Source organism: Perna viridis, chromosome 5 (assembly GCF_037379345.1).
Source record: "Perna viridis isolate PV_CMFRI_1.1 ecotype Kerala chromosome 5, ASM3737934v1, whole genome shotgun sequence".
Lineage (NCBI taxonomy): Eukaryota > Metazoa > Mollusca > Bivalvia > Mytilida > Mytilidae > Perna > Perna viridis.
Window position 1 is genome coordinate 38,416,369 of NC_142449.1, and position 25,240 is coordinate 38,441,608.

General features: G+C 32.6%; 2 protein-coding genes across 7 annotated transcripts in view; both read right to left on the reverse strand.

Annotated features, from left to right (window-relative positions):
* The window catches only part of LOC148617416 (palmitoyltransferase ZDHHC23-like), a 90,223-nt gene that overhangs the window by 28,976 nt on the left and 36,007 nt on the right, over window positions 1-25,240 (reverse strand). For 4 of the 6 annotated variants that reach the window (XM_088585021.1, XM_088585015.1, XM_088585016.1 and 1 more), the window contains one exon: window positions 8,408-8,537. In XM_088585021.1, coding sequence (XP_088441147.1) covers window positions 8,408-8,523 — 116 coding nt within the window. In that variant the 5' untranslated portion in view covers window positions 8,524-8,537. Of the gene's footprint in view, window positions 1-8,407; window positions 8,540-20,043; window positions 21,003-25,240 lie in introns of those variants that run through there. The other 2 variants (XM_088585017.1, XM_088585019.1) reach the window with 2 other exon arrangements.
* Window positions 499-24,304, reverse strand: LOC148617417 (uncharacterized). The gene is made up of 2 exons (XM_088585022.1): window positions 24,250-24,304; window positions 499-1,181 (listed from the first exon to the last, which is right to left on the reverse strand). The coding sequence occupies exon 2, from the start codon at window positions 1,120-1,122 to the stop codon at window positions 502-504; it is 621 nt and encodes a 206-aa protein (XP_088441148.1). The 5' UTR covers window positions 1,123-1,181; window positions 24,250-24,304; the 3' UTR covers window positions 499-501.

The window sequence follows — 25,240 nt, forward strand, 5'->3', positions numbered from 1 at the left end:
ATCACCAACAAGACAGACATTACAATCTGTTTTACTGTTTAACACCAACATTTCATTTTCTATATCTGTAAATGCTTCATTAGAAGCATAATTAGTATTTTCAGGAGGTATATAAATTCCACCCAATAATAAATTTTTGTCAGTACTCAAAATTTCTGATTGGATTTCCACCCACTGAACAAAATCACAATTTGTAATATGAAATTTTAAAAAATCTTTTATCCCTTCTCGATAAACAATTACAATTCCACCTGATTTCTTTACAAATTTCGACCTATATTTTGAAAAACATAAATAACCTTTTGGCAAATTGCCTTCAATATCATCATAACTATCAGTTTTTGTTTCTACAAAAAATAAAATGTCATTTGTCTTTATTAAATTACAAAATTCTGGACACAACAATTTGGACTTGAGCCCACAGACATTTAAACACGATACGTGTATGTTTTTTAACACATCACTACCAACGTTCACAGTTCGACTCCTGTTAGCGAGTTCCTAGCTGCCCCCAGCGGGAGGGGGGATGCAAAAGTCACCACGTTGGTTTCCGGGTTGACCAAAGAATTGCGGAGGTGGTTCCCTGGACACTTGAGTTGGAGGAGGTATAGTAGGTTGTCTACTAGTAGATGAACGTTGATTGTCCATAGGAAATGCCTGTTCATTAAGGGGGTTGTTGACTACTAGTAACTGGTTCCCAACGTACAGTTTATCCAATACTAGTCGTACATTACGATTACCCTGCTGCTTAAGCTCAATCATTTTCGGGATAAGTTCTTTTCTCCTGTTGCTTATTTCAGTGGGGTATTGTTGGAAAACTGCAACGCCCCTTCTCCCTTTGAGTTTATCAATGACAGCTGACCTTACCCGTTCATGGTCACTATACTTAGCAAACTTGGCAATAATGTTCCTGGGCTTTCTGTCAACCCTTTGTCTAAGCCTATGAACATTACAGAATTCAATATTTTGAGCATTGTCAATACCAAGTTCAGTATGTATTAAGTTTTTAACAACCTCTTCTGCATTCTCATTTTCAGGATCTCGGGACTCCTCAATGCCATTAAAAATGAGGTTATATTTCATTGAGTGAGCCTGCATTTCAAGAAGTTTTTCCTGTAGCATACCATTTTCAAACACAAGTTTATCTCTTTCAGTTTCTAAGCCAGACACCCTGTTTTCAACTAAATTATAATGGAATTCCTCATTAGTTAATCTATCTGATTGCTGTTTTAAATCATGCCTTATATCTTTTATTTCACAGTTTATTTTGGTAAAATGTGATTCCATAGCTGACACTCTGGCAATAAGTTCATCTAGCTTATCAAGTTTATTCAACCTTGTATTCATGAAGTTTATGGTTTCTAGAATTGTTTGTAGTGTGGAACTATCACATGTAGATATGGGTTGCTGATGAGTAGGTTGTGGAACTTGAAGAGAGTTATGTATAGGCAAATTTGGTACACTTGGGCCTGGCAGATGTTGAGTCATGTTGAACATGGGTGTATTAGAAAAACTGCTTATAGGTGTGCTATGTTGCTGTTGTTGAATGGAGGGATGAAACATGGTTGGATTGGTACTTCTAACACTGTAAATAGACTCATTTGCATTCGCAATGACTTGAGATAGCTCGGGTGAACTAATGTTTAGGCTAAAAACCACTAATTCCACTTCCCATAGGCTTCTATGCTAATTTCACAATATTCAATGGCTTCTCTGGACTTTACCTTAACTTTAACCTGCAGAGGACTATATATCAGCATGATTCTACATATGTCAGCTCACAATCCTCAGAATGGCATGTGGGGTTAGCAGACTTGCAGTGCAGTACTGGTCACCGGAAGTGAAGGGTCTATAAATAGCATGGGAAATCCCAGTGTTTTCACAAGATAGGGGTATATCTAAAAATCATTATGGAGATTAGGCTTCACATCACAAGAAGCAAAATGCACCTATAAAATGTACAGAAATGTTTTTCCTTTCAGAAACTGTTTAAATTTTTTAAATAAGATGAGAACTTTTTTCACAGAACTATGAGGAACAGGGGTAATTTCTGCATAGGACTATTTTTGCGTACGTTCCAAATGCTCATTGTTTGAATTGGTGGTCTGTAACCTAAATTTACATTCGGTATGGGCGCTGCCATATTGCTATCGGGTGGGGTCTGAGTACTTTTTGATTTCCTTTTTCTCTTACGTGCCGTAGAATAAATCCACAAAAATGTCTCATTTGATATTAATATTGAGAACAAAAGCACATGATGTTATAAGATAATAGATATCTAACCAAAAAAGTCTGATATATAAAACATATTGACGGAGCTCTAACTCGTCCGTCCACTCACTTCGCCTCCTCCGCCCAGATCCGCAAGGATGTATATTTAACTCCTTGGTTTCCGAATAATCTATTTTACGCTACATTTTAAAAAATATTGATTCACTACCAGGGTGCACTATACAGTTACATTAAGGTGCACTGTTTCGCACACCAAGTTACCCCAGTCAAATTTTGTAAAACTTAAAAGTAAAAGTTGAAATTTGGTGGATATATTGTTTAAATGTAGATAAACATTTATACATAGACAGATGTAATATAAGTTATTGTAAACAGGTGTAATTTAAATGAAAAATGGTATCCGGAACGTTTCAGTCCTCTGCCGTATTAGGTTCTCTCCTCGGCATCAGGCACGAGACCGCAATTAATTTTCAAGTGCATTTCAATATACACATTTGAGCAGATTAAAAAAATTCCACCGGGGCAAACTGAATAAAACTTCTCTGGCCTAAAGATATGTACAAACAGGATTTTATATATAAATTGTAGAAAATTTTACCATCATTTTCTGAAATTAATACATATAATTCGGAGATGGGGTAAACATGACAAATGAACTGAGTTAAAAGTCCTAAATTTTAACCTTCTTCCACTGAACCAAATCACAACTTTTAGTCAGAATTGATTAATGAAAAAAAATCCCATGTAATTTTAACCTATTTTCTACCAATTAGAGGCAAAACTTCAGCAAATAAGTTTCCAGTAAAAATATGAAAAAATGTGGAAGGTACCTACTACCAAAGTTGGAACTATATTCCTATACAACGAAACGAAGGGGAATTAATTGTGTTCTCGTACCTATTAGATCAATAAATGTGCCCAATTTGAATAAAAACTGCACTCATGTCAAGATGAACCTTTTTTGACTTCAAGTACAAAGTTTCATCATGATTAGTTGAAAAATATATAAGTTATAGCAAATTTAGTATCAATGGTACGAAGGAAATAAGGCCCCTCTAAAATGTACATTTTTTTTTTTAAATGCAATATTTTTGTGATTTTTTACATTGGTTGCATCATATTATATGTATTTGATGCAATGAAGTTCAGTTTACTCAAGTTCAAGCTGCTCTAAGGCCAAAAATTGGGTTTTTATACATGCGGCCATGGTCAATGCACTTTTAGACCATGTATAGGGGTACACATATGAAAACTCATTTTATGATGCTGACAATGACTTAAATTGATCAACTTCAAACATAAAGTGGTCTACACATATCAAATGTACATTGAAAACAATAAGAAGTGGTTTCAAAGCTAAAACTGTCACTCCAGATCAATTTAAAACAGACCTGTACAGAGCTTGTTCAAGTGCGATTGTGTCCGATATTAAAAGTTAGCCTTTATTTGGGTTTTGAATGATGAAAAATCTGAAACAAATGTAAGATAATGTAAGGTTCTAAGCTTATCAGGTACATAAGCAGACAGTCAGCTGTATTTTTCCAGTTTTTCTACAAAAAATTTCATTTTTGAAACCTTATAGTGTATGCGGAACTCTAAAATTAGGTGTTTTTGAGACATTACAAGGTATATACATGTAGTGACTTACATTAGATGCATGAATATCAATGGAATGAATATATTAGGTTTTTTTCACATTATTTATATTATTTACTAGCAAATACAAAAGATTCAGACCAATAAAACACATGTCAGTGATTTTATAGATCCTAAGACAAGGCTGTGAAAACCCCTGATTTTGCCATATTTCATTGACTGGGTTCATAAAAATTACACTAAACTGTCAGATTTCTGCCTAAACCTTGTTCATAAAGTATGTTTTTTGTTGATTTGATGTTCCTAGTGTATAGTTAGAGGAGAAAAACTCAAAGCTGTACAATATTTTCCCCACTGGTCTATATTTCATACCTAGCACCTTAGCAAAAGTGCAATTTCAATGGAAAATCCCATAGAAACCATATTTTTTATTTTAATTTCAGAAAATAGAGAATAAAGGGCCAAAATCTTATTATTTCATGTAAATTTACTGAATTCTTGAAAATAAACACCAAATTACCCCCAGCAAATACTAGCAAATACAATTTCTGATACCCTGGCAACCCCCTTATTAGGCACGAGACCGCAATTAATTTTCAAGTGCATTTCAATATACACATTTGAGCAGATTAAAAAAATTCCACCAGCGCAAACTGAATAAAACTTCTCTGGCCTAAAGATATGTACAAACAGGATTTTATATATAAATTGTAGACAAATTTACCATATTTTCTGAACTTAATACATATAATTCGGAGATGGGGTAAACATGACAAATGAACTGAGTTAAAAGTCCTAAATTTTAACCTTCTTCCACTGAACCAAATCACAACTTTTAGTCAGAATTGATTAATGAAAAAAAAATCCCATGTAATTTTAACCTATTTTCTACCAATTAGAGGCAAAACTTCAGCAAATAAGTTTCCAGTAAAAATATGAAAAAATGTGGAAGGTACCTACTACCAAAGTTGGAACTACATTCATATACAACGAAAACCAAGGGGAATTAATTGTGTTCTCGTACCATCAGATGGCTGATTTTCAAAATACCTTATTTTGCACGAACTTTTGGGACTAAAATTTTGAGAGAATGAATCGAAAAGGGTCTTATTATTTTTAACTTTTTCCACCTAATCCATGCATGCTTTCATCATGTAGCAGTGTCTAAGTGCCTGATATTTTATAAAACACAGTATTTGGCTGTTAGTTTTGGAAAGGCACCCCTGATTTGTACTAAAACTCAGTAATATTTTTTTCAGTATGTCACCATGGCTACTGGATTTTATAAGAATAATCACTAAATTACTTAAAAATGACTTGAACCTCCACACCAAGGATTTAAAAAATATGCACTTTTTTATGACAAAACACTAGAAATTTCTGTGTTGACTGCCTCAAAACAGCTTTTATTTCAACAAAATGAGATTAAATTTTCAGAAATGACCTAACTGCATTGTACTAACGGTTTCAACCGGCAAGCACAAATCCAAGGACGGGTGTACCGGGTGTACGCCCGCCCCTCCACCAAAAATTTAGTTTGGTTTTTTTTTGTATATAAAATCTGTATTTTTCATAAATATTACTTCCATACTTTATACAAACTAGAAGTACCAAAATAATATCATTTGAAAAACATTAACGCGAAATGAAACTAATATGATCAATTACGGCCTTAGTTACCTTTGTCCCCCCTTTTTTTCATCTCATGTTTATATTATAAGAAGTATGAATAATAGTATGAAGTACTAAAAAATGTAATAAAAATAGCATACATGTACAACAAACAAAAAGGCTTGGATAGATTTTTTTGGTAATTGGGGAAGGGGTACACAAGCTTTTTTCCTGCAATCCAGACAGTTAATTTTATAATATTTAAGTGGATAGAACTCCTCTAATAATTTGTATAACAGTATTAAACTCATCTAAAAGTAATTAAGGGATAGACTTTGAAAACTGTTATTGAAACCATTCAGGAATTGGGAAAAAAATAGGGGATAGTGTGATTTGATATTATATTATTCTGTGTCAAATATTAATCACAATCCAAGTTTAGATGTACAGCTAGAATAGTTACTAATTTATTTAAAGTTGATATAAACGATTAGTGTCGATTTCAGTCTGACCATGGACAAACATTTCTGGACACAGCATTTATGTGAATTAAACATATCTGACCCATTTTAGTAGAAAAAATAGTTTTTTGATTACTTGAAGTTTGTTAAACAAACCACGGAAAACAGAGGCATGACGACTGTTTGAATTTTCGAGATATACACTTAGATTTATGCACGTACGCAGAATATAAGAAACAATATGAAGTGCATTGGGCCGTTAATTACATGTATATCACACTGTCAGTGCAGGGTGTTTACATTTATTTTACATAGCCGACCGTAAGTAGGTAATCCCGGCCTAGGGGCAAAGTCATTAGTTAATGATACACTCTACCAAACAAAACAATCAAACCAAATCAAAATACTGTATTGCAATTAAACATATGATATACATAAGTAATGACTATGACAAAAATTTGAACATTACTGAATATTTAACATGTTGTGATAATAATATTGTCCTCAGTTCCAACGACGGCTTAAAAATAAATCAATAACTCAAAATACTCAATAACAAAAAGGAAAAAGCAGTCCCATTAAAAAGATATTCCTTTTTTTTGTGTCATTGTTTGACCACAGAAAGATCTCATCATGCTAAACACTTTTACCCCCCATGTCGTAATTTGGCTAAACCAAACGTTTTGGAGATAAATGTGAAAAACTACTATCTGACCCCTATGTTCTAATTTTAGTAATGGCAGCCAAAATTTGACAAGAGATGGATCTCATCATGCCGAACACCTTACCCACATCAGAATTCAGCTAAACTTAACCATTTTGGAGATATATGTGAAAAACTACTGTCTAACCCCTATGTTCTATTTATAGAAACGGTGGTTATGTTTTTCTACGGATCAAAAATCCCCATACCAGTTCTATGCAGGATACCCCAAGGAACATTCATACCAAGTTTGGTTCCAATTGGTCAAGTGGTTAAAGAGGAGAAGAGTTTTGAAAAATTGTGAACGACTCCAATGTTCTATTTTCAGTAACAGCCACCATGTTTTTCGATGGATCAAAAATTCCCACATGAGTTCTATACAGGATACCCCAAGAAACATGTATATCAAGTTTGGTTCCAATTGGTCAAGTAGTGTCAGAGGAGAAGAGTTTTGAAAAATTGTTAATGACGACAGCTCACATGGCTTTCAGCCAGGTGAGATAAAAATATGTCGAAGAAGGGCAATAACTCAAACATGGCTAAACAAGCACTTGTGCACATTTTAGAATTTGGCTAAACCAAACAGTTTATTAAAGATACATGTACATATATATGCAAAAAAGTGCTGCCTAACTCCTATCTTATATTTTTAGTAATAAGTGCCATGTTTGTCTTTGAAACAAAACAAAAAACAAAACACTTTAGTTCATAGCAGAATACCCTATGGAACATTCATACTAAGTAAGGTTCTAATTGGTACAGTAGTGTCAGAGGAGAAAAGTTTTGAAAACTTGTTAACAACTATGATGATGATGGATCAAACAACCGACACCAAGTGATAGCAATAACTAAAATGATGGATCAAACAACCGACACCAAGTGATAGCAATAATTAACAAGCCCTTTGGGCCAAGTGAGCTTGCAACAGAAGGTAACACACAAGTAAAATTTCATCGTGAAACATGATAAAGGGCAACCCATGTGTAGTACTTCACTTTCCATGCCATCAGTGTAGTGAAACAAAACAGAGGGAAGCACACAAGTAAGAATTCACTATGAGTGTGGTAAAATATGACATAGGATAACTGACAAGTAATACATCAGTACAAGTGTGAAAAAACATGACAGAGGGTAACACACAAGTAATACATCTAGTGTGGTAAGATATGACTTAGGGTAACACACAATTAATACTTCTATTAAAACAATTGAAATATAAAACACAAATGTATCTGTCAATTGCATGTTGTGTAATATCATCTTGTTTTTATTTACCATTATTGACTGAATATTTAAGCACATGGCATCAGGTAAACTTTAATGATGCTGTTCCCTACAGGTCTATTCATAAAAAGGTTCATACTTAAACAATTTTATTGGCTTTAAAAAATGCCTTCCTTTAGATTTAATTTCTAATAGTCATAAATAGAAATATTTTAGTGATTATAATAGGTTTTGGGTGACGGCCTGTTTCCTAACAATTTGCATGTGTCCCGAACTCTGAGTAAAGGGGTGTGGCATCAAACAAACATATTACTAGTATGTTTGGGCTAACTGAATATCTCAAGTAGGAAATTAATGTTTAGTTAAGGAGAGATTACATGTAAACTTATAAAAAATACACGTTGTTACAAGATCTTAGCACCATTGAATATCAGGGATACCATATACTTTTAAATAATGTAATTGAAAGAAACTGACCAAAAGAAAAGGAGTCAAAATCTTAATTATTCTACATATCAAAGTCTGACGTATATGCCAGTAGGCATAAGTATGAGTGTACTTGCTACTTTAATTTACTTACTTATCTGCTACTTGGTCAGCTGCTTCACAATCACAACAACAAGCAAAAATATGACTCCTCTCCCCATCCATATTCTCATATTCACAACAACACAGACCTTCTGTACTTGACATCATGATTTTTATATTTCCTGAAAATAAAATGCATTGCTGGGCACAGCTTCATATGACTGCAGAGGTCAACAGTTGGGCCAAGTATGTATACATACCATTCAAATTTGATATAGTGCTGAATTTTGATTCCAAGTGAATAATTGACTCAGAATAAGAATTGACCAGAATTGATGTGGTCGCTTTTAAGCCAATTATTTATAAATTATTCCAGTTACAGCCCCAAAAAATAATCTCATCTTCCCTCAGGCAGTATGGCACCTTGTGGTATAATTTCATAATGACCCATTCATTTATAGTCAAGCTACTGTCAGGATACCATAAAAATACTTTTTTTTCAGGCCCCTAATATCTAAGAGATTCAAGTGACAACCTCCAAAATTTATCCTAGACTTGCTTTTGTGGTTTAATTTCATAAAAATCCTTTCCATTATAATCCAGTTATTGTCCAGATATCATTTAAAATGCTTGTTTCCCTTTTGGCCCGTAATTCCTCAATGGTTCAAGTGCCAAGCCCCCAAACTTCCTTACATGGTATGGCACATTGTGGTATTGTTTCATAATGATCCAAACACTTGTACTCAAGTTCTTGTCTGGAAACGAAATTGTCTACAGATGGCAATAACCACAGCATGATACCAAATATTGCTTGTGGTCAATTAAAAACTAAAATTAGTTAAAACATAAAAAGAGTCAAGACCTCCTTACTATACTAACTCCAGGAAGAGGAACATTGTGAATCAATGTACATACAGTGTGCAATATGTATATCATGTACATGTATGTACATGTACTTCAAAATTATTTCATTTGTATTTAATTAAATAAATTATTGCACATCATGGCATATATTAAATTAAAGAAATACTGTACATATCAATGATGATGGTAGTGTAATGATGACCCACCACAGGATTTGTAGTCTAGGACTGAAGAAATGCAGTAGGCTGGCTGACACTCATGTAACGTTTTGTGAGATCAAGGTAGATTTGTTAAGTGAGACATTTTAATGATGATCTGTACTAGTATATGCACACGAAATTCAGACGTCAGATCATGACCCACTAAGAACTAACGAAGCTTGAAATGGTACTCCCAAGGTTATAAATGTTAAACTGCTTTCAACAGCTTTCAGAAAGAAAGGGTTGGGGTCAATTACATTACAACTACTTTGTAAATCTACCATTTCAATTACAAATACAATTACTTCATTTGCCTGATGCAAAATATGGGCAAAGTAATGTAATATAATGCATTGCATCATGAAATGCATTATATTACATTATTTTGCCTATATTATGCATTACATTACACATTACTTTTATCAAAAATAAAAACATTTCAAAAAACCTATTTTATAAAACACAGGAACATATAATACATATTCTACATTTAGTTCACACCTCCATTGTATTTGATCATCATAAATGTAATTAAGTGTTTAAAATGTATTGTCACCATGACGACATCTTACCAAAAACAAGTAAGTCTATTGTTTAGGGGTGTGGCCCCATTGACCCCTTATAACTCGAAAACCAATAAGAGATATCAGAAATCTGATTGAAAAATGCATGCAAGGATTTCCATGAGGAATCCAATAAAATATTAATACAAAATAAGATAAAAAAATAAACAAGAGGATCTCGAAGAGACTAACCATGCCCTAATAACCAAATAAGTAACGGTATCATGCTTTGTTACCATGTTTGACAAAAAACTGCTGAAAGAGCATATATTGATGAATGCAGCAAGTTCAGCTGAGTACCTAAGGCACTGTAAAATGTTTGAAATGCCTTCAAAATGTTTAAAACATCTGGATAAACATTGGGCAGAGATCCCCTATGCACTGTTATTCCACTGAGTCTGAGGGAAAATTAACCCAGTATACATTTGCTGAAAAAGAACACATAATTAAGTTAAATCATGGCTATATATACAACATTTTCATTATCACCATTCAACTCAAGAGACCATGTTTACTATATATATGTGAACCAAATGTCGTTGAAATCTAAGCAAGTATAAAAGTTTGTGGGAAAATGGCCCCCAAGAACTAACTTTTGTCATCACAATTCAACTATGAACACCAGGTTTCCTCATTAAACCAAAAATCATTGGAACCCAAGCTTCTGGTGAAAATGGCTGCAAAACAAATTTCAATACTGCCATGCAGTCAACTCAGAATATCATGTTTATCTTATCAGTAGCTTTTACTTTCAGTATTATTCTACAGTTGAGGAAAAAATTGCAAAAAAAGACATTTTGATCCCTTTGTTCTATTTTCAGTAATGATCCAAAGGCCATGCTTTTTGACAGATAAAAAATTTTTCAAATGATCATTTTGTGAAGGATACCCTAAAAATCAGCGTGGGTCCATCTTCTTGTAGTGAACAAAATACCCCAGTAAAAATTTTCCTCAATTAAACATTTTTTAAATGTGCAAACAAGAGGCTCCCAGAAGCCTGAATTGCTCACCTGGTTCAATTTTTGCCTTCAAAGGGCAGTAACTCTAAAAAGAAGTCGTCCTACAACTTTGATGACCTTATCATAAAGATCATTTCATCAATTAAAAATTATTTTTTAATCTATCAAAGTTTTCAAGACATTGGCTAGCTCTAGTCATGCTGAACACTTTTACCCTAATATCAGAATTTGGTTAAAGCCAATGGTTTTGGAGATGTATGACAAAAACTGCTGCCTGACCCCTATGTTCTATTTTTAGTAACAGCCACCATGTTTTTGACAGATAAAAAATCCAAATGGTCAATTTATGCAAGGTACTCTAAAAACAAACATGCTTAATTTCTTTAAAATCCATACTATATTTTCACAAGATGACAAACAATGACAACGATAGACATCAAGTGATGGCAGCACTCACATGGCCTAAGGCCAGGTGAGCTAAAAAGTAGATTTTTTGGGGTATGGCTCCTTTGACCCCTTATAACTCAGACTCCATAAGAGATATCTGAAATCTGATTGAAGGCAAGGATTTCATAAGGGATCAAATTAAACAAAAACTGAATTCCGTCCAAAAATAAAAAGTCTATTTTTTGGGGTGTGGCCTCAAAAACAATCCCAGCCCTCACTTTTAGTGGTACACTTTCAAAGAGATCCATAACACAGCATGTCTTAAACGATGACAAAAGGTAGTAAGAAGCCCTGCTAGTGATCTGAAGTTAAGCTCAGCAGAGTTTCAAAGATGTATACTCGCAATGGTTAACTGGGGCAATCCTTGCTTCTAGGGTTTGCGGCCTAATGAGAAAAACCTGACCGCATACCATATACACTACCATCATCGTAAATTTTAATTTCTTGATCTATTCTTCTTATTTGAGTCACCATTTACTCCACTGTGTCTCCACTTAATTAATAACTGATAAGATTGCTTCATTTAAATACTTTTCATTTATTTTTTGTGAACAAAATTTATACAACTCAAATGTTTTAAACTTCAATTAAAGAACCTTAGTAAGCATGCTCACATACCCCACGCATCCCCATGTTGGATACTCAAGTAAATTTGTTCGTAAGAGAAATACATGTACAAGAACCCCATAAAGAAGGAATATGAGTGTTTTTTAGGCTTTAGACCTGTATCTTCTACCTCAATTCTGTTACTCAGAATGGTAGTTTCTAACTCCAGACTGTTATTTCTTTGAGTTTTAGTTAATCCAAAGTAAATAAGCGAACTTATATACCAAAAATCATGATATAATCTGTAAGCATTTAGAAAAAAAGCCTGAAAAATTGTTATTTCTGTGAATTTAGGTAAGTTCAAGGCCCTCAATTTTGGTAAAAATCATCGGAGCGGAACCAACTACAAACTTGACCTGTAACTTATCATGGTGAGTTTATATACCAAAAATCATGTCAATACCTACAGGCATTTAGAAAAAAATTCTGGAAAACTGTTATTTCTGTGAATTTTGCTAAGTTCAAGGCCCGTTATTTCAATAAAAATCATAAGAGCAGAGCGAAAATTAAACTTGACCTGTAACTTATCACAGTGAATTTATATAACAAAAATTAACAACATTAGTTGACCAATCGTTTTGAAAATTTTGGCATAGGTCCATCTCATGATGCTGAACAATATTACCCATGCCAGAAATTTGCTAAGGGCAACGGTTTTTGAGTTATTTGCAAAAAACTGCCAACTGACCCCTATGTTCTATTTTTAGAAATGGTGGCAATGTTTTTTCATGAATCAACAATACTAACTGTCATTTTGTGTGGGATACCCTAAGGAACATATATGCCAACTTTCATTGAACTCTGTGCAATGGATTTTGAGAAGATTTTCAAAGTTGCACATGCGAAAAATGCAAAAAAAACTGTTTCAGGGGCCGTAACTCCTACATCAGTAGACCAATCATTTTGAACATTTTGGCATAGGTCCATCTCATAATGCTGATCGAACAATATTAACATATGCCAGAAATTTGCTAAAGGCAACGGTTTTTGAGTTATTTGCAAAAATCTGCAATCTGACCCCTATGTTCTATTTTTAGTAACAGCAGCTATGTTTTTTCATGGATCAAAAATCCCAACGGTCATTTTGTGCAGAACACCCTAAGGAACAATCATGCCAAGTTAAAAACCTGTCAGTCCAGTAGTTTCGGAGGAGTAGATTTTTTAAAATTTGTCCACGACGACAACAGACACCAAGTGATGGCATAAGCTCACTTCGCCTTTGGCCAGGTCAGCTAAAAAGTCCAGAAAACTGATATTTCTGTTAATTTTGCTAAGTTCAAGGCCTGTAATACAGGTAAAAATTATTGTAGCAGAACAAAAGTTAAACTTGACCTGTAACTTATCATGGTAAACTTACATACCAAAAATCATGTCAATATCTGCAAGCATTACGAAAAAAAGTCCAGAAAACTGAATATGGACTGATGAACTGACAGACGGGTCAGAAGTATTATACCCATTGCAACTTTGTTGTGTGGGGTAGAAATATCATTCAATATATATTTTGTCATTTAAACAAAAGAATTAAACTACAAGCACATTTTGTTGTACATTTTTGAATTAAGATAACTACTGTTGTCAAATTCGAGTTGAAGGTCTAAAAATGACACATGCAGAGGAAGCTTTGTCAATAGTCTCTTTTACTTCGTGTTCTGGTGGATAAATAAAAAGTAGTCATTCTCAAAATTTAGAATTATTAATGGAGAGAACATCATTAAAATGTATTGATAAGTGAAATTGAAGGATCTATCTATCCACTTTAACCTTTTTGTTTTTCACAAGTGTTTGAAGGAACACTGATTCATAAGAACATGAAGAATAAACAAACAGATCCGATAGAAATGCATAATTATGGTACCCATTGAAATGCTGATACATGTACTTAGTTGAAAAATTGTCCCTCCAAAAGTTAAATGTATGTTGTCAAGGAGAAACTATAGCATACTGATCACTTGTTGCTCAGAGTATTGAAAGAATGTGCACTGATTTGAAACCATGTGTTTTATAGACTTATGTAATTCCAAATGCAATTTAATCACCACCAGTCTATTCCTGCTGCAATGGAAGAGGGAGGCTCGGCACATAGTAAAATATAGATTTAACCCACCATTTTGTTTGAAATACCTATACCAAATCAGGACCACTGCAGTACCAGCTACTCCGGTGATGTAATTTTATATTTTGTCAGATTTATTTTTACTTGACTTGATTATGGATAAATTTCTGCTCGTTAATTTTGTTGTTATACCTGTATCCATAACTAGAGATTTTTTCACTGACAACTTTTTGAGCTACTATAGTATTCTATCACAGATTCCTAAGAGCATTAAGATTTTTGTTAAAAAGCACTGCAATGAAAATACTTTTGTTAATTTTTCTATAAAGGACACATTTCTAATATTAAAAAAAATGATTTTGTAATATTAAAAAATAATTTTGCAATACATATGTATTACAAAATATTGATTTTTGTCCACTTTGGCTTGCCACAGATTTTGTATTTACTAAGCAGCAAATACTGTTTGAAAAAAACTATCTATATAGATGTGATCAAAAGGAAATTATACCAAATATGGTTGGCCTCCACAACCATATTAGGCAGTACCAATCTCTTGAAAGTTATGTCACAAATAAAAGTTGCACTTTAGACAAATTTGAAAAGTATTGGGCTCCTTTACAAGCTATTTTTCCATCATAATTACACAGGAAATTTTTTTTCATTTAGCAATTTCTCTTTTCTTTCTTTCTTGATTTTTATTCCATTTGAACTTCTGTTCTTTAGATACATTGCAGTCCAAAGTTATATATTAAAATGAACGAGTGGTAGGTGAATGATGTGAGAATGGAAATAGAATACCGGTATATTTACTCTTTTTTTCATGGTATTTTGTAAATATGTTATATGTATCTATAAAATGCTTGTATGTCAGTGATTATTTCTCCATTAAGAACTCCCTGTACACCATAGTCAGGTGGTGATGTAAGGGAATGTGTAAAATCCTGACTACTAGAAAAAATAACTAGATACTCCTAAGAGCCTGAATCACTCTGATAGTGTTTTCCTGGAAACTTGTCAAGGCATGATTATTAACTATTTTGAGGGCAGTCAACCATTACAAAGGGCCATATACCTTGAAATTGGGGGCAGTTTTTCTTCCTATACCTGCAGTGAACAGCCTTCACCCTAGCGTGATATTTTAAAATATCATACAGTACAGCCTGCAGCATAGTCTGATAAATACCTGGTATCCAATTGGCCCTTAATTTACATGACCCCCCATCCCCCAGCATCACCTGTATCCAATATACAACAGGAAATGACTAATTAACTGAACAGCTACATTTACCTACTGATGTCTTCCTCGAATGCCAACATTTTATATGTTAGCTATTCCTTGAATGCCAACAAAAATATTTCAATAGATGTTTATATTATAACAATAGGAGTTTTTGTAACAAGTAAAATGTTTTTATAAGTATTTAACTGTTGAGATTAATTAGTGAAGTTGATAAATGGAACATTTTATACCTTTTTTTTAAATGAAAAGGCAGATTTCGAAAAATATGTAAGAATACAATTTAATTAAATTATTAAAAAATTGGTAAAAATAAATTTTTAACATTTTTTTAAAATTTTATTTAAAGAAATGTATTAATTAAAAGAAATTCAGAAATTTAACAACAATAAAAATTATTTCAAACTCTGAACTTTATACTATTGAAGACTGTGATTTATTTCATTCTTTATCAAATTACCCCATGCAGGTCCGGGTGTCAAAGAATAGGCCTGCAGCAGTGCTAAGCTTGTCGTAAAAGGCGACTAAATAGTGCTCAGAAACCTAGCCAGGGGTTAGGCGCTCTGCCCACAGAGCAACTGGGATGTGTGCCCCAGGTGGTGGAATGGGGTACCCCTGGCATATTACATGCTGGGGTTGTCAGGCTATAATACGGAAAACCTGACCGCAAACCATATTGGTGCACCGTGTTGGGAAAGATGCCACGTTCCTCGCACATTAAAGAACCCTGCTGTGGTATTCGATAGGAGTAGGAACCTTTGCGCTCCGCCACAGGAGGCTAAATTGCCTGACCTTACCCATCCCCCCTTTTTTCTAGTGGCAATCAAAATTTGTCGACCCTATTATCCTTGTGACTCATCCTTTTTTTTATCATTTCATGTTCATTTTATCATCCATTTCATGTTCATTGTCTGAATATAGCTGAAATATTGCTGCTCGGAGGTTAAACCCCAACAAACAAACAAACTTTATCAAATTATGGTAATAAGAGTATAGTCCTTAAAGCACTTACAACGAAAACAGATCTTCTAAATTGTATAGCAATTACAAATATTTTATTAAACTGAACAAAAACCTCATACTTAGTAGCCAGTACTAGTACTTAGTACTAGTATTCCTACATAAAGTAGAATGATAGATTGAAATATCTTCAAGTTATTGGACTACAAAACTGATTCAAAAGTCTATTGTACTATACATGTACACATATGATTTTGTGAAAAAAATTTTAAGTAGAAACAGCCAAAAAAAAATTTTAACAACTGGAATAACTATCTGAAATATGAACTGAAATAAGCCACCTGTAATTTACCAATCAGTTCATTAGGCAGTCTTGATAAGCATGCACTTCTGTTGTGATAACCACTAACACCTATTCCTTGAAGCCAACAAAATTTTACAGGTAAATTGTTGGTAGATCAAAGGATGCTGGCATTCGAGGAATAAACCATACAGTTAATTACCACACACAGGTGCCTCATTTCAGTATTTTAGAATTAGTACATAAGTAGAATAAATTAAAAATAAGTTTTTTTATGTATGATTTAGAAATTTGTAGATGAAATAAGTGTATTTTCCAGTGTTTTAAATTTAAACATACAGGCCTTTCATTAAGAGGCTGTAGCAGGTACTTTACAAACTGAATGTTATGTTAAACGGAATTGTATTATTACATGTATGTGACAATTTATATATTTATTACTTACCATTTTGATATATTTTAAAAATTTGTTTGCAGTTTTATTAATTATTTTGAAAATCATAATTAGAAAACTATTGTTATTTCAGTTGTAAGAACACACTATTTTCTGCTTTATGATTTAATATTAGAATTTATTTGAGATGTAGTTAAATTCAGATTTATTTAATTACTGACAAATGGATATTTGTTTGCAAATTACAGTAACAACAACAAAAAATTAAAATTAAAATTGATTTATTACTGTGGAAATCTTCACATTTAACAGCACACAAAGTTTCCCATATTAAAAGCTATCAAAATATTTCTATCTATATTTTTTAAAGGTACATGTACATTTAACATTGAATATAACATTTATGATATAACACCTCTACAAAACTTTAAGTTGCTACATGTAATTACAATTTGATTTCAATTAAAATCAAACTTTCACTTTGAAACGATATGTGTAATAGAAAGTAAATATGGTTTTGTTAATTTGTTAAAAATCTGATACATGTATGTGACATTATGATAAACAATTAATATATCATTAGTAATAATTTTTTTCAAGTTTTTCCAATAATAGCCTATAATATGCATCTATCTTTTTACCTTAAAAAAGTCCTGAGCGACATTGTTTGCAATATAACACAGTATGTGAAGTCAATCTACACTACTGATTACACGTATTAACTTTCTATGTACTCTTAACATTTCTATGGATATTTGATTTTTCTGTTAAAATCCCAATATTCGCCAAGAAAAAAGTCATAAGAAATATATTGACGAATTACAATGTTTGAAATCATACATAATCCTCAAAAACATCCTACAACCTAGTAGGTACGGTTTAATGAGCATGTCAATTTAAGCCATATTTTCTAAATTATTTTCATTGCAGTGTTTAACGTATTACCAATTATTAGTTGTTAAAGCAATCAAATTTCCTACGCAGATCAGGTTCTGGAAATTGCCATCTTCTGGTAGATGTGGCCTCCCTCTTTTTTAATACAGGTTATAAATGAATTAAGAAACTAAATGGCATCCTTGCCAATAAAAAACTGTTTTGTTATCATATTTCATTCCTTTTATTAATTTTTTTTGGGGGTGAAAATGAAACTTTCAACTTTTCAGACATGTATGCAAATATAATATAAAATTAGTTAATTTCAGTACATTGTATTAAATGATATAAAATACCAATTTTTATCTAATACAGTTGATATTTTCCATAAAACTCCAAATACATTGTACATGTACAAACTGTAACTTTATGTTTCCTTGACTTTATCCCTACATTTGATTTTTACATCTATATGTAATCCTAATGAAAAAAATGGTAAAAATTATTTTGATATTTTTGGCAGTATACATGTAACTATTAGTTCCCTTTAAAAATTAAATTTTAGTCTGATTTTTATTTTAAAAAAATCAATACCATTTTCCCTCTATATTGGCATATTAGGATAGAATACATTACTACTTTGCATTTTATGTATTCTTTTAGCTTTGGAATAAATTTATCATTTTTAAGAGTCTTTTTGAAGCAGAAATAGAAAATGCAAGTACACATATATTTCAATTAAATATTCATCAGTCTAGTTGTTCATTTCATATCAAAAATAAATTATATTAATTTTCATACATTCAATTATGTGTTTTCAAGCACTAATGAAAAGGTAAGTTTTTACCTTACAGGTAAATTACTTTTTCTACTATCACCTGTCCTTGTGGACAGGGAAATTTTACCTGAGACACCAGAATTTAATTATCAATTAGTGAGTTGTATATTACAAATAACAGAATCAATTTCAAAGGATTCATACCTGGCATATCAAGTATTGGAGGCAGACTATGCTGCGAGCTGTACTGTAAATGTGTGCAAACACAACAGATGTATATGTTTACTTTTTAGAAGTTTGGTTTTATCAAGGGGCACATTGTTATATTCATGAAGGCAACATGTTAATAAGATCAAAGCATGATGCAGCGCCATGCTTTTAATTAATTGGTCTAGGGAAACCTTTAACTGACAAGGAGAATTTGAAATCATTTGTTTATATCATTTAATCATTTAAAGAGTTCTTTATACTTACATCATTCCCGTCATCTACTGAATCAGCTGGCCTGGGTTTCATGAAAAATCTTAAATTGAGATTTTCCTCAAATCCTTCCTAAGCTAAAATTTTGACGGAAATCTCAATTTGCAATTTTTTTTTTAAAAAAGTTCTTTTTTACATTTTTAAAATTCTATACATGTGATCTTTACATATCAGCTGTTTCCCAATACCTTCAATAAACTATTCCACTTAAATTACTTATCGAAGTGTATTAGGGTCGATTGATCTTTGACCAATCCTCTAATTAATGCAAAACAGAAGAAAACTTTACTGCTTTTCACTTTTATAAGTATGATATCAAAAACTACATTGATTTATCTTTCTATTGACATGTGATATAGCCGTATACCCTCTACATCCATTAAACTTGAAAACTAAAGCACTTTTTGATACCTATCCACAGCACTATAAGTACCCTTTTTTACCTTTTTTACTTGTAATTCACAGCTAAGGTCAAATGGAAACACACCGAAAAATAATATAAAAGTTCTTTTTATTTCAAACCTAATATTGATGCTTATATATGTCTATACATACTTTTCATTTTGGTTAATATTAATATATTGTTCTATTTTTTCAATTTCATTTTGAAAACAAATTGGAAAACAAAACCTTGAAATTTGTAGCTTTTAACTACCTTTTAAGTTTCAATTTTAAATTGAATAAACAAAAGCATATACTTGCACCGGCAGAAAAAGCAAAAAAAAAAAAACACTTTTTGTGATTTAATGTATTTTTTTATTTTTTAACAGAACGATTATGTAGTATCCTGCATAACAATCAAGGTTACATTTCAGTAAAGACTAACAAATTCAATTATTATTTATTGTGATTTACGGTCTATGTACTGGATTCCTAAACTCCACAAGAATCCATACAAACGTTACATAGCTGGATCTGCAAAATTTACCCCCAAACCTCTTTCAAAACTTTCATCTTCTATACTCACAGCTGTCAAAGAGGGTCTGCAGTCCTACCACAACACTTGTTTCTCCTGTAGTGGTATTAAGGTTACAGACCACCAATTCAACCAATGAGCATTTGGAACGTACGCAAAAATAGTCCTACGCAGAAATTACCCCTGTTCCTCATAGTGCTGTGAAAAAAGTTCTCATCTTATTTAAAAAATTTAAACAGTTTCTGAAAGGAAAAACATTTCTGTACATTTTATAGGTGCATTTTGCTTCTTGTGATGTGAAGCCTAATCTCCATAATGATTTTTAAATATACCCCTATCTTGTGAAAACACTGGGATTTCCCATGCTATTTATAGACCCTTCACTTCCGGTGACCAGTATTGCACTGCAAGTCTGCTAACCCCACATGCCATTCTGAGGATTGTGAGCTGACATATGTAGAATCATGCTGATATATAGTCCTCTGCAGGTTAAAGTTAAGGTAAAGTCCAGAGAAGCCATTGAATATTGTGAAATTAGCATAGAAGCCTATGGAAAGTGGAATTAGTGGTTTTTAGCCTGAAGCTTAGGCCATGGCAAAATGAAAAGTTTCTTGGAATAGCTTTAAACTACTTGAAGATCTTGTTAACTTTGCCATGAGAGGAATACACTACAAAAATCCTTCAAAATATGCATTTTTTTAAGTTATAGGTCCAAATTATGGAAAATTAGTCTTTTTGGCTGATTTTTATGTCCTATCTTGTAAAAAGTGTAGAAAATTTAGTAAAAATATCAAATATTAAACTTTGAGGGCTATATTTACCTAAATATGGTGGTAATAAGCACTTGAAATCAAGTTTTGTGTAGATTTGAGCAAAAAATAGGTTAGAAATGAGGTAAAACTCACTTTCATTACTGCGGTTAAGGCCATATCAGCATTCCCCTATGGCAACATGGAAAATCCATTATTGAGTACTTTTTTTGCTTTAGGTGCCCTTTACTGGTCATGTTTTAATGTGAAAACACTGTATTTACAAATCAAATTTAAAGCCAAATATATCACCTTTTGTGAAAATTTAAAGATTTAGGATTTTTGACATGTGATCAAGAAAAAGGGGGAGGCATGTCAGAAATAAATTTTTAAAAATAGACCAATTTCTCAGAAAATGATTACTTTTAAAACTATTTCTTCATTGATATTGTTAAAAAACAAATTGTGATTGATATTTTTTATTTGAAAAGTCAGAAAAAGTTCTTTGCAAATATTTAATGCATTTAAGTATGGTAGAATATTGTCAATTTTTTGCTCGCACAACTTGGTTACCCTATATTTAAAAATCAAATATTTAGAAAAGTGCTTGTCACATTTCACTGAAACTTTGCAAATGCATTCAGTATGTGTGTAGGAAGATACCTGTATAGTTATTTATTTATTTTAAGACAAAAAGTGACTCTTTAGGTTACAGACCACCAATTCAACCAATGAGCATTTGGAACGTATGCAAAAATAGTCCTACGCAGAAATTACCCCTGTTCCTCATAGTGCTGTGAAAAAAGTTCTCATCTTATTTAAAAAATTTAAACAGTTTCTGAAAGGAAAAACATTTCTGTACATTTTATAGGTGCATTTTGCTTCTTGTGATGTGAAGCCTAATCTCCATAATGATTTTTAAATATACCCCTATCTTGTGAAAACACTGGGATTTCCCATGCTATTTATAGACCCTTCACTTCCGGTGACCAGTACTGCACTGCAAGTCTGCTAACCCCACATGCCATTCTGAGGATTGTGAGCTGACATATGTAGAATCATGTTGATATATAGTCATCTGCAGGTTAAAGTTAAGGTAAAGTCCAGAGAAGCCATTGAATATTGTGAAATTAGCACAGAAGCCTATGGAAAGTGGAATTAGTGGTTTTTAGCCTTAATTCAATGTGGATCCTGATAAATTCAAAAGATCTTTTGGAGACAATCAGTTCAAGACTATTATCTGGATATAATAGCATTAAAACCTATGATTTTTCAACATTCAGGGGTCGCGCTGGGCTTTGCCAATGTCGCAATTTGCGATTTTTTATTTTATCTGGCGACAAAAATAACCAATTGGCGATTTTCTTGGTGCTTAAGTTTTGTATAATAAAATTGACAGGAAGTTTATGAGCAAGGCCAAGGGATATTATCTCTAATTATCAAATTATGTTGGCACCGGGTCAGAGTTAACTGAGCATGACCAATTTACGACTGAAGGCAATTTAGGTTACAGACCACCAATTCAACCAATGAGCATTTGGAACGTACGCAAAAATAGTCCTATGCAGAAATTACCCCTGTTCCTCATAGTGCTGTGAAAAAAGTTCTCATCTTATTTTAAAAATTTAAACAGTTTCTGAAAGGAAAAACATTTCTGTACATTTTATAGGTGCATTTTGCTTCTTGTGATGTGAAGCCTAATCTCCATAATGATTTTTAAATATACCCCTATCTTGTGAAAACACTGGGATTTCCCATGCTATTTATAGACCCTTCACTTCCAGTGACCAGTACTGCACTGCAAGTCTGCTAACCCCACATGCCATTCTGAGGATTGTGAGCTGACATATGTAGAATCATGCTGATATATAGTCATCTGCAGGTTAAAGTTAAGGTAAAGTCCAGAGAAGCCATTGAATATTGTGAAATTAGCATAGAAGCCTATGGGAAGTGGAATTAGTGGTTTTTAGCCTTAAGCTGAAGCCATGGCAAAATGAAAAGTTTCTTCAAATAGCTTTAAACTACTTGAAGATCTTGTTAACTTTGCCATGAGAGGAATACACTACAAAAATCCTTCAAAATATGCATTTTTTTAAGTTATAGGTCCAAATTATGGAAAATTAGTCTTTTTGGCTGATTTTTATGTCCTATCTTGTAAAAAGTGTAGAAAATTTAGTAAAAATATCAAATATTAAACTTTGAGGGCTATATTTACCTAAATATGGTAGTAATAAGCACTTGAAATCAAGTTTTGTGTAGATTTGAGCAAAAATTAGGTTAGAAATGAGGAAAAACTCACTTTCATTACTGCGGTTAAGGCCATATAAGCATTCCCCTATGGCAACATGGAAAATCCATTATTGAGCACTTTTTTTGCTTTAGGTGCCCTTTACTGGTCATGTTTTAATGTGAAAACACTGTATTTACAAATTTAAAGCCAAATATATCACCTTTTGTGAAAATTTAAAGATTTAGGATTTTTGACATGTGATCAAGAAAAAGGGGGAGGCATGTCAGAAATAAATTTTTAAAAATAGACCAATTTCTCAGAAAATGATTACTTTTAAAACTATTTCTTCATTAATATTGTTAAAAAACAAGTTGTGATTGATATTTTTTATTTGAAAAGTCAGAAAAAGTTCTTTGTAAATATTTAATGCATTTCAGTATGGTAGAATATTTTCACTTTTTTGCTCGCACAACTTGGTTACCCTATATTTAAAAATCAAATATTTAAAAAAGTGCTTGTCACATTTCACTGAAACTTTGCAAATGCATTCAGTATGTGTGTAGGAAGATACCTGTATAGTTATTTATTTATTTTAAGACAAAAAGTGACTCTTTAGGTTACAGACCACCAATTCAACCAATGAGCATTTGGAATGTATGCAAAAATAGTCCTACGCAGAAATTACCCCTGTTCCTCATAGTGCTGTGAAAAAAGTTCTCATCTAATTTAAAAAATTTAAACAGTTTCTGAAAGGAAAAACATTTCTGTACATTTTATAGGTGCATTTTGCTTCTTGTGATGTGAAGCCTAATCTCCATAATGATTTTTAAATATACCCCTATCTTGTGAAAACACTGGGATTTCCCATGCTATTTATAGACCCTTCACTTCCATTGACCAGTACTGCACTGCAAGTCTGCTAACCCCACATGCCATTCTGAGGATTGTGAGCTGACATATGTAGAATCATGCTGATATATAGTCATCTGCAGGTTAAAGTTAAGGTAAAGTCCAGAGAAGCCATTGAATATTGTGAAATTAGCATAGAAGCCTATGGGAAGTGGAATTAGTGGTTTTTAGCCTTAACGGTAATCAGACCAGACAACCGTGACTGACAATATCCTCCTGGGAGGTGTCAGTCGAATGTGAATATATTATTGAGCCAATCAAAACTCTCATCATCTGGTCAAAGGTAAACACATATGGCCATGTGCACGTGGCTACATACAAGCTTCACAGCCCTGTCTAACCATGTGATACATTCAGAAAAAGACTTACCTAATAACAGAATAATTAAATCCAAAAAATATCGATTATCCCAACAGGAAGTGTCTAAACACTTAGAAATTAAAGAATTGATGAAAGAAAATGGATGACATTTGTTTACATTTTTGCCATGTGACTTTTTGACGGGAAAATCGGTAAACAAATAGAATGGGGATTCCCAAAATCTAATTAAGGAAATACTATTCCGATACCAAGATAATTAAACAGGGACACAATTAATGGTCCATGGTACAAAATGTAGTTTGTTAGAAATTTTATCAGGAAACAAAAAAAAACAAAAACAATCCAGTTTGTTAAATTTAAAAAAAAATCAAATTATATCGTAAGATAAATAATTGTAAGGACAAAGGTAAAAATGCTTTAAAATCAGGGACTATGTGAGAAAAGTAATAAAGTCCTTGATAGAAATAAAATACCTGTTTCTGGAGTAGTACTTCATTATTTTATGCATATGAAAGTGACAGACTAGAACTAAAAACCTGCTTCATTCATGCATCAAGAGTGAATCTTGTGTACATGTATGTCATGAATGGAGAGGTTATTTTGATGAATTGACCGAATTGACCACAATAGTGGTCTTAATACTGTCATATTTAAAAAAAAAAAAAAAAAGTATGATTTTTTTTTTTGCCCCCCCCCCCACCTTCCGGCTCTAATTTCTGAAAATTGGCAACATAAAATGGCAGCTGGCGATTTTTCTGGCGACAGAATTTTGGAAGCCAGAGCAGCCCCTGAACATTGTATAATTCTATTCCCCATACTCGCTTAAAATCCCGACTGAAAACATTAATACATGTACATCGTTGTTTTTTCAAAAAAGATTGTACACCTAGATACATATAGTCCGTGGTAGAGATTCCTCATACTTTGTAAGAAATAATACCAAATCATCTTCCAAATATACAGAAGAAGATGTTTACAAAATGCTGGAATTTGTAATCGACTACATATTTGTCAAGTGTGGTCGACGTGTTTTTCAACA

What these genes read in the sequence shown, in the direction of transcription:
- LOC148617417 (XM_088585022.1), bottom strand. Translation starts at nt 1,122, where the DNA reads ATGCTACAGGAAAAACTTCTTGAAATGCAGGCTCACTCAATGAAATAT.